We start from the raw sequence: 18,127 nt of genomic DNA, 5'->3' as shown, positions 1-18,127 counted from the left end.
GTGTTTTGTGTTTATAATAATATTTTTTTTTAAATTTAAACCTATCAAATCAAAAGTAAAAGTCAAAATAAAATTTAAAATAATATTATTTTATTACATAATTGTAAACAAGTTATTATATAGTAGTAAGTCTATCATTTTTCTGTGTTTTGCCAAATTGATCATAAGGAGAGGTTTGGATAGTGAGTTGAGTTGAGATGAAAGTTGAATAAAATATTGTTAAAATATAATTTTTTAATATAATTTTTATTTTAAAATTTAAAAAAATTTAATTGTTTATTATATTTTGTTTGAAAGTTTGAAAAAATTGTAATGATTAAAAGAAATGAGTTTGAATGATTTTGAATCCAAACATTCCCTTAGATCTCTCTTGTTCCCATAAATTTATTTTATATAGAAGTAACTTTGATATATTATAGCAACACGTCAGTTCGTAAAATAAAATTTATACTATTTGTAAACCAATCATCTCTTTAGTTTTTTGTCATGGGAACAAGAGTCAGTCAACGTAGTTTACTTTCAACAACATGTGCTGGTTTGGAAACTACAAAATGTGCTGATTTACTTTCAAGAAGGGTCATTCGTAATGCCACTAGGAGGGCTAAGCATGCCGAGACTAGGAGGGTGGCATTGAGGTGGATATCTCTTCCAAATTGGAGAGATTATTTATTTGTTAATTTGTTTGAGTTTGTTTCTTTTATTTTAGACATTGGATAAGATTGCTTCCTTAAACTTAGGAGTTTAATTTATGTTTGAGATTAAAGTTGTTAGAGGAAATAATTAGGAGAGGGCTAGTCGAACCCTAATACTATTTATTTTGATTTTGCATTGTAATTGATTATGCTATTTTGAATGAATGAAAATTTTCTCTTCCAATCTTTCAAGAATTGAGTGCTAGTCTAAGTTAGTCTTAATTTTCACCATCATACCAATCGGATCTTGATGTTGCCTTGAAGTAACCCTAGATTTAATCATCCAACACGCCACAAACACTTGAGTAAAACTTCCATCACTAGGGCAAAGGTCTGACTATAAGGGATTTTTCACCTGAAATATCTGGATATGTTCGTTCGTGTTTTGGTCCAGAGTCAAAAGCCATGCAAGTAGGGGAATACCATCCCAAAACAGCTCTTATTTGTGTAACACGTGCACACCATCGTAGAAAGGGAACAAAAGTATGGGATTGCAAAAATTAAGAAATAAATATTTTATTTTATTCCACTCAAGAAAGGGAAGAAAAAACTTCTTCAATGTGTGAATTTGAAAAACACATTCAAGGGTGATATATGCCAAACCATCCATAACGAATTGCACTGTTTACTATCACATATTCCTCGATCCAACACCACTTCACTTACTGCAAAAATGTCAATCTGATAATTTTATTTTTGATAAGTAAATGTCAATCTAATAATTTACAGTATCAGAGAATTTCATATAATGACAAAATAATATTATATTATTAGCTGGTCAATTGCAGACAAGCATTGCACCTGTGCACCCCGATTCCCAATGCAAATTGTATTTGATTTTCTCATTTCCTGTATTCTTTGGATACAAGTAGTTCCACAAGCAGCCACTACTCAATAAACGTTTATTCCCCTGCACAAATCATTCCTTAGCATAAATTGTCTACTTACTAGTAGCAATCTGACCATCAGGGCTCACCAGATTCCCTACCTTATCCTGCAAACTAAATAGAAACAAGCTATTCTGTAGATTGTAATTTTTGGTTACCTCCAGGAACCCACAACATCGCATCCCAGCCCACTGAAGTAGTCTCTCATGCATGTGGAAACAACATTTCTTCTAAGGGAACAACTCTGCAAACACAGTAATTACCTATACCTGTCGAATCCGAATAACTCCAAAACTAGCCCCAACACAGTTAAACAAGTAGCAATGTTTGAATATGAATAATAATATATTGATTTACTGGCCACCTATATCTATTTCCCCTTAATAAATGCTCGTTCATCGCACTGCATGCACCTATTTCTATTGTCGCTCATGAAGGCAGGGCCTTGAGTTTGGACCCATGGACGATCAAAGTCATAAAAAAAAAATTGCGAAGTGATTACCTCGTCTGGATAGTCTGCAAGTGATTACCTTGTAGGCATGAGTAAATATGGTTCGAGTCAATTTAACGACCAGGAATAAGGTGAACGAAATCTGACAAGAAAATATCAATCTATGGGAGTTGTGTTGATAGAAATAGGTCTAATTGTTACCTCAAACAAGAGGAAAACACCATCTCTCTCAGCAGCAGTGCAATCATGCAAATAATTTTTGAATCCGACCACTTAAAATACTGAGACCAAAGTCTATAGCCCAAGATGACTACCAAAAAATAAGTGAGATAGTAGACTTTCAGAGACAAATACGCCAAAAAAAGAATTCAAAAAACATAAAACATATTATAAAATCAGATTCAACAATGAAGTTATACCTACCTGAACCCTTTTCTCCATTAATAATATTGATGAAAGGGAGATGGTATAGTCTCAACAAAGCTGTGAGATAGGAAAAAATAGTTTCACCCATGATGACAAGATAACACATTCCTCAAACACGTTCATAAAAGTTTCAAGATTAAAAAATCTACCTCTTTAAATTTTAAAGCTCAGACATATGTCGACAAATCGACTAATACAGGCGAACTGGACTTCTAGGTGATCTTCTGTGACCACGCCTAACAGGTGAACGTGACCTGCTCCGATCACGGTACCTATCCCTGCCTCCTTCTCTGCCATTCCTGGACCTATGATCCATCTCTCTCCCTCCATCCCGACCACCTCTAACATTCCCATCTCTTGACCTTTCACGATCTTGGTCTCGTTCTCTGTATCTATCCCGCTCCCTGTCTCGATCACGATCGTGATACCTGTCCCTATCACCCGAACCACTTCTCCTCTCATTATCCTTCTCCCTCTGCTTCCTCCGCTCTTCTGCTTCTTTCTCTCTAACCAATCTTTCCTCTTCCCTTGCCTTCTCTTTAGCTTCCTGGAATACAAGCCATGCTCTTTGATCACAAAAAAAGGATTAAATAAATCTCTTCCATAAACTTATTTTGGGAGAGATTCTCACCTTGTACTCAGCAATGAAATCTCGGACCATGCCATAGCCAATGTGCTGCTTCCCTGTGACGTGAGATTGGGTTCTCTCAGCAGCATCATTTGCTACTAGAAAAGAGCCACAGGTCTCGCATAGAGCCATCTTTTTCTCCTGTGCAAGCATTAGCACTTTATCATTTTGGGGTTCCTGGGTCAAGGCTGTCTTCTCAGCATTTAGCATCTCCACCTATAAAAGAAAGTTAACCAAAAATCTCGACATTAAACACCCAGAAACCTCAATCTGATGCAGCTTAGAAATGTTGGGACCAAAAATTTGAATTTTTCTACAATTGGGGAATCTAACGAATGCAATAAGAAAATAACATGGATGGAATCAAAGCATTGATTAGAAAGTATAAGTTGACTTTCTGGATTTATTTGGGATTGCTTTCTCCGTCTGTCTCTCTGTTTGGACAATGCCAGTAACTCATTCAAGAGTCTAAATAGGTGGTTTTGATGATTAACAAAACACACCAACATCACCTTTCTCATGAGTGCTTCAGCTTCATCAACCTTCCCAGCTTCACCAAGGGCCTCTACTTGTTCCAGCAAGTTCTTTATCTTTTCTTCCAGCACGGAGAACTGTTCAGATTTTTCAGCTGATAGTGGAGGTGCTGGGGTGGGTTCCACCTCTTGAGCAAGGCGAGAACGCCCACGCCTAACTCTTCTATCCAAGTCCATCACCTACAATAGGGCAAGTACTATGATGGAATTATAGACTTCTTTTTTTTTTTTTTTTTGGGGGGGGGGGGACATGGAAAGAAAATTTGGCACCCACCAATTTTTCACAAAACTGAGCAAGTTCAGCTTCAAATTTTGGCACATATGCATCATGTCTTGGAGACTTCTCAAAACTAGAGCCACCAAAATATAAAACACCCATTAACGCCCAGAAATACAGAAATCTAATTGAAGAATCATATTATAACAAAGAAAAAATATCATTGCAGTTTGTGAGCTAACATGATCCACAAACTACACAAGACCCAACAAATTGGGTGAGAAATACAAATCTAATATGTAGGACGTGCATTTACAGGTACCACAGACACAGCAGTTGCCAAAATACAGACAGCAATGACCACCAACATCTTCTGTACTTTAAAATCTTAAAATTTCAGGTATTAAGAGGACAAATTTGATGTAAAACGAGCAAAATTATTTCTGTATAAAACATATGGCATGATATATTTCAAAATAGATAAAACGATGTCACATCGTTGGCCACAAGTGCAGAAAGAAATACATCCAGAAAATCTAATATTTTAAAAGGTACTTATGGGTAGCCAAGTTTAGCTTTAATGTTCTATTATTGCATATTCTGGCAAACATATATTGATCCAAGGATTCCACTGCCATATTCTGGTAGAATAACAATAAGACAGAGACTACATTAGAACCAAAAAGAAGCAAAGTACTCTACATCCTAGCTAAATGCAGAACTGAGAACTCAGGAACACTTTCAGTTCCAATAACTGTGAATATTCAGTGCTTTCCATGGTAAGATACAACAGATAGCTGGATGCATAATAATTTCAAGCTATACAGAGAGCCAACATTGCTAAGACAACATAAAATAACCATTTGCTAATAGTACAGTGTAAACATTTTTCCTTCTCCAATGAATGAAATGCTCAAAATACAGATCCAATAATGTGTAAAACCTCTGCCACTGAAAACTATATAGCAGCCATATAAAAGGTTGCATGAATTGGGCAGTAGTATCTGAACTAGGTGACTGAGCAGAATTAACATAAGGCATCTTCTCAAAACTCAACCGAATCAGAAATATGGTTGTTGGGCTAGCAGGGATGAAGGGCAACATGGCCATTTCGTTTTTGCACCAGATTAATGAAAAAATAATAGGAAACCCTACTAAAAACACAGAACTACATATGGGAAAACTTGTAATGGCATCCCTTGGGCCTTAATGCAAAAAATTTTACGTACTCTTTTCCTAAAATTTTATCCAAATCGTGAATTGGATTTTAATTTTTTCAATCACTCAGCCTATATGGTGATACAGTCGATGTCGTGTAAATTCACAATAAATATTAGAAAGAACCCCCAATTGATAGCTTCATCTTTAAAGAGAAAATACAAATTAAACTTGTCAGAACCTGTTAATACTCTTGAATTAATGGCCTACAAGAGATAGATTTCAATAACTATCCCTAATAGGCCCAAATATTATAAATATGCTACATTCCATTTTTTGAAATTACCTAAGGCTTTATAATGAGCTAAAATTATATCTTAATCACTTGATAAGGAAAGGCTGGCAGATTCCACTTAATCAAGAAACTTAAATTTTGTTAATTTTTTCTAATTATTAATTAAGAACCTCTTAACAAAGGCAAATAGCATAGCCCAAGTACATTGAACGTATATGAGTAACACAATTAGAAATAGAAAAGGATACAAGAAAATCATGGAAACTCAGCCCATTAAAATCTATAGAGGCAGCCCAATGGAACAGATAACTTTTAGTAAAGATGCATATAGAAGTATGAAAATAATATTTTCCTTTAAACATGAAATTTCACATGACCCACATTCTAAGCACTTAAAACACGATCCAAATAAACAGCCTGTTATTAATTTGCTGATTTAGAAGAATAATTTATTCTCCACTTCTTGCACGTATCTGATCGTAATGCTTAGATCAGTTACCTCGAAAACGAAAAACCAGCAACAGCTTAGGATACCATGTAAGGCAAATCTATGTTCCATCCTACACCACACATAAGCAGCAAACGTAATCATATAAATACAAGATCCATTGTCTCAACATAAACTGGTCGTTCTGATCAAGTGTTAAAAACTTTAAGATCCAAGTAAGCTCGCTGTCACAATATGTAACCAAATGTTTCACAGCTTAAAGACAATACATTTGACAACCAAACACTTTCTGATTGCATGAATCATGAACACATACAATGTAAACCCGGGAAGAAAATGCAAACAACAGTTCATAACTAACAGTTCAAATCAATCACCTTTCTTTCAGCTTTGGATCATGTATTCTAGGGCAAGGTCCTGCAACAAAAGGACAACAAGCAATAATTAGTCAAATCTTGCACTGAGCAAATATAAAACAAATCCTCCAATTGGATGTTGATAAACATAGCAAAAGAAATTAAACCAAAATTTGGGAAGCCGAAACATTTTCGCCACTGAGCCAAACAAACATGATTAGCTATATTAAATTAGAAGACTCAACACAGCATACACATTCTTTCAAAGATTCTAGTTATTCCCCATTTCATTACCGAGTGTTCTCATCAATTAAACAAGGGCAAAAATTTTAACTTGTAGGTGATAAATAGCTGTAAACAAGCAATCACAAGCAAATTAATATTCTTCTCTTTTCCTGTGTTTTCTCAGCAACAAAAGGGAATCTCACACTAGGCGAAATCAGGGAGAGATTTCATTTCGGCTCACCTAGATCGCTCCGCGTATTGACGAAGAGATCATGCGGACAAAATCGAACCATATAGCAAGCACAAACCTCCTTATCATCCCAAGCAATCTCCTTGAATCCCTTTCTCTCTTCCTCCGTCAAATTACGAGCTAAAAAATTCGCCAAAAGCATAAAAATTAAAAACAAGATCCACCCTTTGATGTACATATTTAATTAAATCAAAATTAAAAACAAAATTACAACCCAAAATGAACCAAAAATATCATATAAGCATCAAATAACAGATAATCAGATGGATAGTTAAATCATTGAATAAACGGGAATTAGGGTTTAGAGGGAAATACTTGCACCCATTAGTTCATCAAGCAGAGCTCTCTGAGCGTCCATGGCTAAGGGAAAGTTTTAAGTAAGATTGATGGAATTGCACTCTCAGAGCAGGTTTTAGGGTTTTCTTAAGAAGTGGGTGTGCTGTGCTATCGATGTGATTCATGTGAATATGTGTACACGAGTAACGAGACGTCAAGAGGGCTTATTTTGTGGGTCAAGGATTAGAAATGATGGTGCAGTCGTGAGTTTGTAAATAACATATAATTATTTTTAAAAAATAAATAAATATAAAATTTATATAAAAAATTAATTTTAAGAAGTGAATATTTACCATCTTTAAATTTAAATTCATTTGTCAACTATTTGTTTTTTAAGAAATGAATATTTACCATCTTAAAAGTGTATAGGTTTTATGCAAAAATAAATAAATAAATAAAGTTATAACTCATACAAATTTTTTTAATAATAAATCATATTTTTTTTAAAAAAAGTATATAAAATTTATACACTTTATCACTATATCTATCATTACTTTTTTTTTTTCCAAACTTGTTTCCCTTCGTCCAAAAGGCAAAATGTGCCCCATTATGGAATCGTGCGGCGGGTTGGGTTGGGTTGGCCCAAAAGCCGACTCATTTGGGTCGGATTGCATGCCTAGAGGCTAGAAGTAATAACAGTAAACATTGTGCTCGGTATTGAATTACTTTTCAATAGAGTTCTACTATACAGGTGCCTACTGTTCATCCATCCACCGCACTCCATCCGACGTGTATTTTATTTTATTTTTTTTTTATTTTTAATGCAAACATGCGTTTCCCTTTTTAGTTTGATTTCAATTCCCCCCCCCCGACCCGCGTTCGTCTCCTTGCTTCGTCTCCCGCGTCGCCTGCGTCGCCCGCATCGCCCGCGTTCTGCTTCGTCGCCCTGTCTGCGTCATCTCCCGCGTTCTACTCAGCCTGCTTCGTCTACCTGCTTCGTCGCCCTGCTTCGTCTCCTTCCCCCGAGTTCTGCTTCGTCTCCCTTCCCCCGCGTTCTGCTTCGTCTCCCTGCGTCGTTCCCCCGCGTTCTGCGTCGTCTCCTTCCCCCGCGTTCTCTCCTCCACTCCCCCAGCTGGTGTCCTTTCGCCGCCGGCCTCACCCTCTGCCAGCCCCGTGCGTCTCCATCACTCCGGAAGTGCGTGGGTGGCTCCATCACGGCGTATAGCACCGAGTGACTCACAGTAACCACCGAGTGCGTGGCTCCTCCACTGGGTTGCTGCTGCCGAGAGCCACTGTAAGGGTAAGAAATAAAAGAGAATGGGTTTTTATTTTTCTCTTTTTATTCCTGTTTTAATCTGTGTTTTCAACATTCTGTACAGATACTCTGGCCCCATGTTTGCGTAAGCCACCCACCAACAAGAAGGAGATAGATAGGAGGTATTTGAACGGCACCTCCACTATATTAAGCAATGCCCAATTGATTTTTGATATTGTTGTATTTTATTTTGTTTTTTCAACATGCCCAATCAGTAGCAGTTGCGTGACTTCTCCAAATAAAAATTTCAAAATGATATTTCAAACATCTTTATTGTTTGTTTGGTTTTTTTTTTATATGTATTTATAAATATCCTAAAAAGACATGAACTTGATGATAATGATATAAGAGGATAAGGATATCTAGTCAAAGAAAAAAACAAACAAACAATAAAGATGTTTGAAATATCATTTTGAAATTTTTATTTGGAGAAGATACTTACATAAAAAGAGAACTAGAGATTGAATAATATTATCTAATGAACAACACATTTGGAAAAGGTCTTTGTTTTTTTTTTATATGGATTTATAAATACCCTAAAAGAGTTCTACTATACAGGTGCCTACTGTTCATCCATCCACCGCACTCCATCCGACGTGTATTTTATTTTATTTTTTTTTTATTTTTAATGCAAACATGCGTTTCCCTTTTTAGTTTGATTTCAATTCCCCCCCCCCGACCCGCGTTCGTCTCCTTGCTTCGTCTCCCGCGTCGCCTGCGTCGCCCGCATCGCCCGCGTTCTGCTTCGTCGCCCTGTCTGCGTCATCTCCCGCGTTCTACTCAGCCTGCTTCGTCTACCTGCTTCGTCGCCCTGCTTCGTCTCCTTCCCCCGAGTTCTGCTTCGTCTCCCTTCCCCCGCGTTCTGCTTCGTCTCCCTGCGTCGTTCCCCCGCGTTCTGCGTCGTCTCCTTCCCCCGCGTTCTCTCCTCCACTCCCCCAGCTGGTGTCCTTTCGCCGCCGGCCTCACCCTCTGCCAGCCCCGTGCGTCTCCATCACTCCGGAAAGTGCGTGGGTGGCTCCATCACGGCGTATAGCACCAAGTGACTCACAGTAACCACCAAGTGCGTGGCTCGAAGATGGAGATGCGGCTCGAAGAGGGAGTGTTCTGAGGCTCGAAGATGGAGATGCAGCTCGAAGAGGGAGATACGTTTCTCTGAGGCTCGAAGATGGAGATGCGTATTGAAGAGGGAGATACGTTTCGTCGAGTGGCGTGAGATGCATATCCGGGAGAGGATTGAGTAGAGAAAGAACCGTGACGTGGAGAGGAACCGGGTTCGGCCACGTCAGGAGTGTGGCGTGCGGGTAGCGAACCGGAGGTTGAGTAGAATATTCGTTTTCAATATCTATTCGGCTTATTTAGCTTGCGTTTGGATATTAAATTAAGTTGAGTTGAGTTGAGATGATAAAATATTATTTTTTAATATTATTATTATTTTAAGATTTAAAAAAATTGAATTATTTATTATATTTTATATTAAAATTTAAAAAAATTATAATGATGAATTAAGATGAATTTAAAAAGCAAACGAATATGCTTAGGTTGTGTGTGGAGCATAGAGAGATGAACGGACGCCTCTCGGAGAATGTTGTCATGCCAATGACCATCATCAGCCCTCGCCCTGTTCAAGAGATGAAGCCTACTGAACAGAAGAGAATCAGGACACTGCGCCATCCTCGACAAACAACAAGCACACCAATTTGGAAATGCAGGCTTCGTAGAGATTTTGGTTGTGCGTGCCTCTTGCACGTTTAAAACATTAGGTTACATGTATACGGTCTCTCAAATGTTTATCATATTACTTAGGGGTTTGCTATGCATCTGCCTACACTCGGCACACACTTTACATTTTTTTTTTTTTTTACACTCAATGCATTGAGTGTGTGCCGGTGTAGGCAAATACAAAAATTTTTCCTATTACTTATTGGGTGCTTCATTGAATTGGAGACCCCATTTGTGCCTTATTTGAAACCGCCTGAGTCAATTGGTGACCCCATTGATTTTTTTTTCTTTGAGAACGTAACAATGTCATTCATAATAAAATAAAGAGTAATACTATATATAGTTGTGAAATACGCAAATACCATGCAATTATTTTGAAAAAGAGTGATGTTTATTGTTAAAAAATTAGTTTTTTTTTTTTTCATATGAATCTCATATTTACTCAAATTTTTTAAAAAGATTGTGCGGTACTTGCTCACTCTACGACTGCAAATATTATTTCTCTAAAATCAATACCATACAATTACAAATTAGCATCTAGCAAATTTCTAGACAATAAAATCTTGACATTGATGCCACCACTAAATAATGTTATCCACAAAACGAGTATGTCTTGCAAGTAAATGAACTGCTTCATTCCCTTGCCTATCAATATAAAGTACATCATACGCCTCAATGGTAAAGAAGACTTTGAATTTCAGCAATCACATTCCATTTATTTGCATAAGCCTAAAAGATGTCAATTCAAATAACTGGATTTATAATCTATTTTGGGTATGTAGTACTCAGTTTCTTCTTTCTTTTCTTATAAGTTTTTTTCTTGCTTTCATTTTCAAAAGTGCCTTCTGTAGAATCATTTTTGTGTTTCTTTTGCTATAATTTGTCATAAATAGGCATTCCCTAGTTAGTTCCACTAGAGCCGAGCTCAGCCATGTTGGAACAACCAGCCTAATGCAGTTTTTTAAACGTAGATAATACAAAAGAGATGAGAAAATTATATTCATAAATCTATGTGAATGCCATACTTTCTATATTGTTGACATAGAAATAATTTGATTAATAAGATAAATTTAAAATTAAATATTATTATAAATTAAATCATAACATGTCAATAGAAAGTATATCTTTCATACTGACTTATCGGAAGGATTTTATGAACAAACATACGTGGATTTATTTTCTAAGTTGAGCCGAGTGAAAGAGCTTTATAAATAATGCTAGACTAATCTAGAAAGCATTTGGAAAGAAATCTAAACAAAGAGTAATCTCTTTCATTACGTACAAAATGCTCTCCAATTATGTATACTTATGGTTGTGTTTGGATGTAGAAGTGAGTTAAGATGAATTGAGTTGAGATGATAAAATATTGTTAGAATATTATTTTTTAATATTATTATTATTTTGAGATTTAAAAAAATTGAATTGTTTATTATATTTTGTATTGGGATTTGAAAAAATTGTAATGATGAGTTGAGATGAGTTGAGAGATATTTGGTAACCAAACGAAGCCTCTTTGAGGCTGTTTTGTTTACGTAAATTAAATTATCTCATTTAATCTCATTTTATATATTTATTATAACACTTTTAAACTTCTATATAAAGTATAATAAATAATTTAATTTTTTTAAATTTTAAAATAAAAATAATATTAAAAAATAATATTTAATTAAATTTTCATTTTTTATGTACTCTCCCACAGACAAACCCAAAAATCTCGCAAAATATAGACAATCGCACACACAGGTCACCCGTCCGGTCAAAGTTGAAACATTTCAAATATTTCATCTGCTGCCGCTCTCTCTCATATGGAGAGGCCAGAGGCAGAGACTGAAAGATTAACAAGAAGAGAGATATTGGCCAGGAACAAGGCAGAGGGGGTGCTATACCCATCCGGGCAGTACGGGCACAAGTTAACTTTGCCACGACCGCCAAGGGCTCCGTCCAACGAGTTGAAGCTGGCAGCTGTAGCCGTCGATTTGAACGTACGGCCGAGATCGGCGGACATGCCTCCCATGATGCAAGAGCGTGCTTTCCGCTACACCAGAGCACTTCTAGACGCATATCCGGAGAAGAAACCCAGTCCTACGCACCTTGCAATGTGCCTCAAGAAGGTATGTACAAGTGTATATAAATCAGGATTCTCCTTTTTTCCTTTTTAAAAAAATAAAATAAAAATAGAAGTGATGATTATTTTTGTTGTAGGAATTTGATGCAACTTATGGAATGGCATGGCACTGCATCGTTGGGAAGAGTTTCGGATCATTCGTGACTCACTCCAATGGTGGATTTGTGTATTTCTCTGTCGACAAGCTCTCTTTTCTTCTCTTCAAGACCGTGGTCCGACAAGTCAAGTCTCCTTCGCAACTGAAACTTTAATGTTGATGCATAAAAATGTCTCTGTTTTTATGGCCTGATTTAGCCAACATACTTTTGGATCTTACTTGGGAACTTGCATTACATTACATTTACAGGTATCGTTCTTAGATTAGCCATTGGGTTCTGCTCAGCAGGATCTCTCTCTCTCTCTCGATGAAGTTTCCATTCATCAATAGAGAGAACAGTACTCAATGTTATGAGCCATGACTGAATAGCCAGATTTTAAGTGAAAGTTACCCTTTTTCTTTCGATTGGATTTGGGAAGAAGTAAGTCAACTAGTTCTATTTTGTTACGTCGTTAGCTTCGCTTGGAATGGTTGGGGTTTGTCTTCAGACTGTTTTGAAATATTTCTGAATGGAAAGGGTATGACCTATCATGATCATCGCATCAGGCAAACATGTATGAAGATGGAGTTGGGCAGGTTTCGCAACTGAGTAACAAATAAATCAAGACCAATGATAAACGTGTGTGTGAGAGAGAGAGAGAGAATTAATCGGAATTTCATAAGAAAAACCAGTTGTCATAAAAACAGAATAATGAATGGAAAAACCAGGCCTTTCAATCCATGAGAAATTTAACCAATCATTGTATATGTTCACTCTATCTGATGCATGCCTTATGGAATACATCAATACCAAGATCAAAGGCACTAATACATGGACTATGTGGATCGGTGGGAAGTTTTAAAACAACTACAATGACAAGAATTCAAATAGTACATTTTTTACCAGGTTTCCAAAGGTCAAATTGATGTTGCCGAACAGTTCCACAATAATAATCAACTTCCATAGAGATGAAAATGAATTGAGAATTGAGATGAAACAACTTCAACCCAGTCAGTCATGTCTGAGTCCATCCTTAAAACTGCATTTCAGGGAGTAGTATATTTTTCATAAATAAATTGTCAAGGTAGAGCAGATGAAGTCCCCACCTCCAACAATTGGCCGATCATTAAAGCTGGACCTAAGAAATAAATTTTGCAGCAATAAGAATAAAATGATAGTACTTAACATAAGCCCTTTCATTTTCCCACTTCTGATTCTGCAACTTCCTGATTGCCATTGCCTTCTGTGTTGCATTGCATTTCAAGCAACTTTTGTTGATCCTCATCAGTCTCTCGTGCATTTACTTCTTTTACATCTTTAGGCTTTTTGCTCGTAGATTGCTGATACATAACCCCTCCAAGCATACAAATTAAAAGCCCCATTGTTCCCACAAATGTCGAATGCATGTCCCAAACAAACAAATTAATCACAACCGTTAATAGCTTGTTCACTATCCCAAGAACAGTAAATCCTGTTGCTGAAATGGCCCTCCGGCAAGAAAATCCAAAGAAAGAGATGGATAAACCAAACAAGCAAGATAACCCCACAGGCAAAACCACCTGGAAAGAGTACCAATCTGACTCATCCGTGATTTCATGCTTTATCTTTTTCAATTCACCCATTATAAGCAGCTCCAAAGGAAACAGTATCAGAGCCTCAAGATTGTTGTACAGCACAAGACCCCATGTATTCAAACCAATGGTCATGACTACATGCTTTATGTACACAAAATCTATGGACATGCTTACCAGGTAAGCTAGAGCCCAGCTATAAGCCATGAATGTGAACTGGTAATCTGTTAGAACATAAAGCACACTTCCTCCAAAAATAGTGGCAAGTGAGATCCACGTTCTAAATGATGGCCATGGCTGGTGCAAGAAGAGGGTCTCTCCTATTGCAACAAATATGGGAACTGCTGAACGGAAGACAATGAAAGTGTCAACATTAGCATGGAGAAGCAGCTCACTGTTGGTGAAGAGAGAAAGGTAGAATATAATTGCTGCAGGCATGAAGCGCCACATGGTCAAAAGTTCAAGCCTGTCATGCTCAATTAACTTAGCCCAGCCACAAATGAGGACCCCTGCTGCGCTTGTGAAGTACTGTAAAGCAGTTAAGGCCCCGGGATAAGGAAATTTCATGACCGCCCATTTGTTGATGATGGAAAGCAAAGATGCAGATAAGCAGTACCCAGCAGCTATACCATATACGGAGACTTGCTTGAGTAAGCCACCATACCAGATTGTTTGTATTTCACCAGAGGGAGTAGCAGCTTCTGGACCTCTCTGGTTTGCACCAGCTCCTGGATTCTCCGCATCATCATCATTATTAGTCATCTAAAAGATAACAAGAAATTCTTGTTAGTCAACATATTATGGTTAAAATTCCTATCACTGGTTCTAAAGATGAAACCTTAACATTTTTAAAAGTCACCATTCTAAAAGATCAGACTCGATATCCAGAAGAACCCATGTTCAGATCCAAAACATTAACGAGCCAACTTCTTTTCTTAAAAGCATCAAACAGTACAATCAGGCAAGAGAAAGATGGAATACGTTATAGTTTATTTCCAATGTTGATAAGACCATTCACATGCATGTAAGACAATTCAAAAGTGCCCACGAAATATGAAACCGGTGTGATTTTAGAATAAATAGTGATTCTAAGGACGGATCAAATCATAAAAGTGTTTTACGAGGTGGGAAAAGAGCCAACAGAGATAAAATGGGGAACAGCTCAACAAAATGGGGAACAGCTCAATAAGAAAGAACTACCATTACATAGAAAAGAATTGTGGCAACAAAATATTTCTTAGGATCATCATTTGGAATTTTCTGGGCAGATCAAGCCTACATATGACAATATAATGAATCACTCAATAACTGAAGAAAAAAAATAACTTCTTTAGAGATCAATGGTTGATGCCTGTTACAACTCTCTCTTCTTCTTTTTTTCACATAGCATGAAATAGCAATCCCCTCAAACCAACCTAAAAGAATTGCAGTACTCAGCATTTTTCATGCATAACTACTAGACGCTGGGCACAATTCCATTCTCACTTGCATAAGAATAAACAACATGAATACATGCAAAAGTATCTCCCCACTTCACTACACGAACTATTTTTGACTAACTAAATCATTCTCCAAAATATACTTTGTTGACACCAAACAGAGAATCGCAATCACAAATCATATATGCTCTGACTTATACTAGTGATTGCTTTGCACTTGCTAACGAGTAATTATGCATATGAGCATTTTCATTAGGGTGAGCAGACTATCAAAATTAGATCCCCTATAGAGAGATATGGGCAAGAAGTTCAAATGTAACCAAGTCTCCACAAATGCATTGTTACCGAATTCCAAAATCCACTATCAAATCTTATACAAGGGCACATAAAAAGTCATCTTGAAACACGGTAAAGCCTAAAAGGCATCTTTCAAAGAAGGTAACCCTTGACTAAAATCCACTTCAAACAAAATCCTTACTCATGATCCCAACGAGAATAAGAATTATATAACCAACAAACACTCCAGCAATAAAGATTACAAAAATGTCACCTCCTCATAATCCATGGAAGACAGATGAAAAGCGCACCATCGTCTGAACCAGATAAGTACTTTGGAATCTACGAGCTCAGTTAAGGAAGAAAAGCGTCATGGAAGATGATCTTATGGTTATGGACAGTGTCACAATACTCCCACCCATGTACACTTTTCAAGTGAAAACGACTGCAGTCACTTTTTGTGGCAACTAACCAACCAAATTCGTCCGAAATCTAAAATTACAAGAATCAAATGCATTCTTTGTGAACCATGACCTCTTATTCGTGAATTTATAGGCTTCTTAAGAATTGGCATTGGATTGATCATCTCAATCTTCAAAATTTGAAGAATATGTAACTTTTTTGCTTTTAGCTAATCACTCAAAACTTGAAGTCTACATTGGATTAGCCATCACATTATCTATAATAATAAAATATTATTATTTTTTATTATTTGTATTTCTTTGATTAATTTTTATTTTTTAAATAATTTTATTTTTATTTTCATAATCTCCAATAACTCTTTCATAAGCGATATTGCTTAAAATAAATAGATCTACAGCAGCGGTATTCACACCAGAATTATCAAAGTCATGTATTCACAAAATCTCATGCTCAACCCTGTACATTTCAGGTCTAATGAAAAAACAGAACAAAACAGGTTAATCTCCAACGAAATGCAATTAAAAAACATAAAAACCAACTCTGTTTTCACTATAAACAAAAGAGATATCAAACGAAAGTAAATAAATCTAACCCAAAGTTGACACTAGGAAACCCAGTGGTGCATCCAGAGAGTGAACACATCTTTTATTTTTCTTTATTTTCCCCTGCTCGGAAGGTAGGAAAAGATAGGAAACAACAAACGGCTATAACACCAGATGAAGAGAAAAAAGAGAGGAAAAAAAAAACTAGAGGAACAGAAAGAAGGAAGAGACGCGGGAGAGAGAGGGAAGAAGAAGAGAGAGAGAGAGAGAGAGACGCGGGAGAGTGAGCCGAAATTAATAAACAATTCAGACTTCCTACAGTACTTTTCATCTTTAAAAAGAAAGATGAAATTACTGTACCTTATATTTTATATTTTAAATGGCTAATTCAATGTACCTTATAGCTTAGTTTGCAAAAAGTAATTTTTGAAGGTGATTCATTGCAGGTTGTAAATGCAGTGAAACAGACTGTTCAAAACAATGGTCTGCTGCAATGTCTTGTGAATGATGTGCATTAGGTCTTGGCTGGTATTACTTGGAAGATATCACATGTCAAAAGGAATGCAAATCAGGTGGCTCACTTGCTAGCACAGAAAGCACTTCATCAGAGTTGTGAGATTATTGATGTTGATTGTATCAATCCTGATATTAGTGATCTGGTTATGGCTGAGAAACAAAGAGCAGGTTTTGGTGAAAGTGTGATAGATGTAGCACAGTCTGATGTCAATGTTTTAAACTCTTGTTATGCAGGGTCAGTTTCTAATCTTGTACATTTTGATGTCAATGTTGTAAGTTCTGGTATTGGAGTGTCTGTTTCTGACCTTATCAATGTAATGGCTGAGGGCCATAGTGTTGTTGAATGAAATTTCGAAGTTTCAAAAAAAAAAAAACTATTAATAAAATTGGTTAAATCTGAATGAAAGTACTTTGAAGAAGCCGATGCGGATGCTCTTTAATCAGTTAAAAATAAGTTCACGCAAAGAGAAGGTATATTAAAGCCAATAAAAATGTGTAACTACAACAAAGGAGAAATTCAAAGAAAACAAACTACACCGACAATCAACAGTTAGCTTCCAACTATTCGATAAACATCTACCACTGTTTGGTTGCAGAGATTTCTCAGCAACCAAGCGAAACAAAAAAATCAGCATGCTGAACGAATGCGGGAACGTAAAATGCACAAACAATTTTCAGATCAGCAAATGAAGAATAATAATGAAAACGAAAAAGAAAAAGAAAGATCAGAAAAGATAGAATAGTTGCCTGTGTCTAGCTTGAAATTTGTCGGAGATCTGAAGGCGGCTTTTGTGGGAGTCGATTTGCTCGAACTCACAGTCTCCAGTAACCCGATGTTGGTACGGAACTCGGGCCTAAAACGCTAAACAGACTACTTGAAGCAGTGAGTGAGAAAGGGAGTCGGGGACTGGCGGAATCGAAGCATGATTCCGCTTAAGGGGCTGGCTTCCTTTCTTTTCCGTTTAATTTTCATTTTTTGGACCGATTCACCATTTTTGTATGGATTTTCTCTTTTACTAATAACTTAGCATTACTGACATAAAAAAAAAAAAAAAAAAAGAAACCTTTGCATTACTCAATCCGATGAATTCGCCTGCCATCGTGATCTATTGCTACCCTAAGTTTTTATTAAAAACAAAAAGGGAATGCTAGATAGAATATTAAAGTGTCCAAGTCTTATTTATTTTATTTGAAAAAAATAAAATTTATTATTAAAAAAAATTATATAAATTTTATATTTATTTACTTTTTTTATCAAAAGAAGTATGCAGAATTTTTATAT

General features: G+C 36.4%; 3 protein-coding genes across 10 annotated transcripts; 1 reads left to right on the top strand and 2 right to left on the bottom strand.

Annotated features, from left to right (window-relative positions):
* Positions 1–1,294: 1,294 nt before the first annotated feature.
* LOC108987409 (luc7-like protein 3) lies at positions 1,295–7,101 on the bottom strand. Of its 7 annotated transcripts, XR_001995526.2 has the most exons (9): positions 6,882–7,070; positions 6,558–6,686; positions 6,113–6,152; positions 3,892–3,967; positions 3,597–3,797; positions 3,088–3,300; positions 2,606–3,003; positions 2,454–2,513; positions 2,005–2,340 (listed from the first exon to the last, which is right to left on the bottom strand). XR_001995526.2 is itself a non-coding variant. In XM_018960318.2 (8 exons), the coding sequence occupies exons 1-7, from the start codon at positions 6,922–6,924 to the stop codon at positions 2,647–2,649; spliced, it is 1,059 nt and encodes a 352-aa protein (XP_018815863.1). In that variant the 5' UTR covers positions 6,925–7,070; the 3' UTR covers positions 2,005–2,513; positions 2,606–2,646. The 7 variants fall into 7 exon arrangements, 2 of the variants coding, with proteins under 2 accessions (XP_018815863.1, XP_035548623.1); XR_004802160.1 differs by adding an exon at positions 1,295–1,823 and having other exon boundaries at positions 2,232–3,003; positions 6,882–7,101; XR_004802161.1 differs by lacking the exon at positions 2,005–2,340 and adding an exon at positions 1,299–1,823 and having other exon boundaries at positions 2,454–3,003.
* A 4,513-nt stretch (positions 7,102–11,614) lies between these two features.
* Positions 11,615–12,488, top strand: LOC108987403 (dynein light chain, cytoplasmic-like). The gene is made up of 2 exons (XM_018960309.2): positions 11,615–11,987; positions 12,079–12,488. The coding sequence occupies exons 1-2, from the start codon at positions 11,682–11,684 to the stop codon at positions 12,250–12,252; spliced, it is 480 nt and encodes a 159-aa protein (XP_018815854.1). The 5' UTR covers positions 11,615–11,681; the 3' UTR covers positions 12,253–12,488.
* A 302-nt stretch (positions 12,489–12,790) lies between these two features.
* LOC108987400 (GDP-mannose transporter GONST3) lies at positions 12,791–17,898 on the bottom strand. Of its 2 annotated transcripts, none has more exons than XM_035683780.1 (2): positions 17,593–17,898; positions 12,791–14,411 (listed from the first exon to the last, which is right to left on the bottom strand). In XM_035683780.1, the coding sequence occupies exon 2, from the start codon at positions 14,409–14,411 to the stop codon at positions 13,275–13,277; it is 1,137 nt and encodes a 378-aa protein (XP_035539673.1). In that variant the 5' UTR covers positions 17,593–17,898; the 3' UTR covers positions 12,791–13,274. The 2 variants fall into 2 exon arrangements, with proteins under 2 accessions (XP_035539673.1, XP_018815851.1); XM_018960306.2 differs by lacking the exon at positions 17,593–17,898 and adding an exon at positions 15,639–15,906.
* Between the last annotated feature and the right edge of the window lie 229 nt (positions 17,899–18,127).

This window comes from Juglans regia, chromosome 1, assembly GCF_001411555.2.
Source record: "Juglans regia cultivar Chandler chromosome 1, Walnut 2.0, whole genome shotgun sequence".
Lineage (NCBI taxonomy): Eukaryota > Viridiplantae > Streptophyta > Magnoliopsida > Fagales > Juglandaceae > Juglans > Juglans regia.
This window is presented reverse-complemented; position numbering and strand designations above follow the sequence as displayed.

What these genes read in the sequence shown, in the direction of transcription:
- LOC108987409 (XM_035692730.1), bottom strand. Translation starts at nt 6,924, where the DNA reads ATGGACGCTCAGAGAGCTCTGCTTGATGAACTAATGGGTGCAA. An exon ending in TGATGAACTAATGGGTGCAA is followed by an intron (nt 6,687 to 6,881) that starts GTATTTCCCTCT and finishes CGAATTTTTTAG; the next exon opens with CTCGTAATTTGACGGAGGAA. An exon ending in CTGAAGCACTCATGAGAAAG is followed by an intron (nt 3,301 to 3,596) that starts GTGATGTTGGTG and finishes TTTCTTTTATAG; the next exon opens with GTGGAGATGCTAAATGCTGA.
- LOC108987403 (XM_018960309.2), top strand. Translation starts at nt 11,682, where the DNA reads ATGGAGAGGCCAGAGGCAGAGACTGAAAGATTAACAAGAAGAGAGATA. An exon ending in TTGCAATGTGCCTCAAGAAG is followed by an intron (nt 11,988 to 12,078) that starts GTATGTACAAGT and finishes TTTTTGTTGTAG; the next exon opens with GAATTTGATGCAACTTATGG.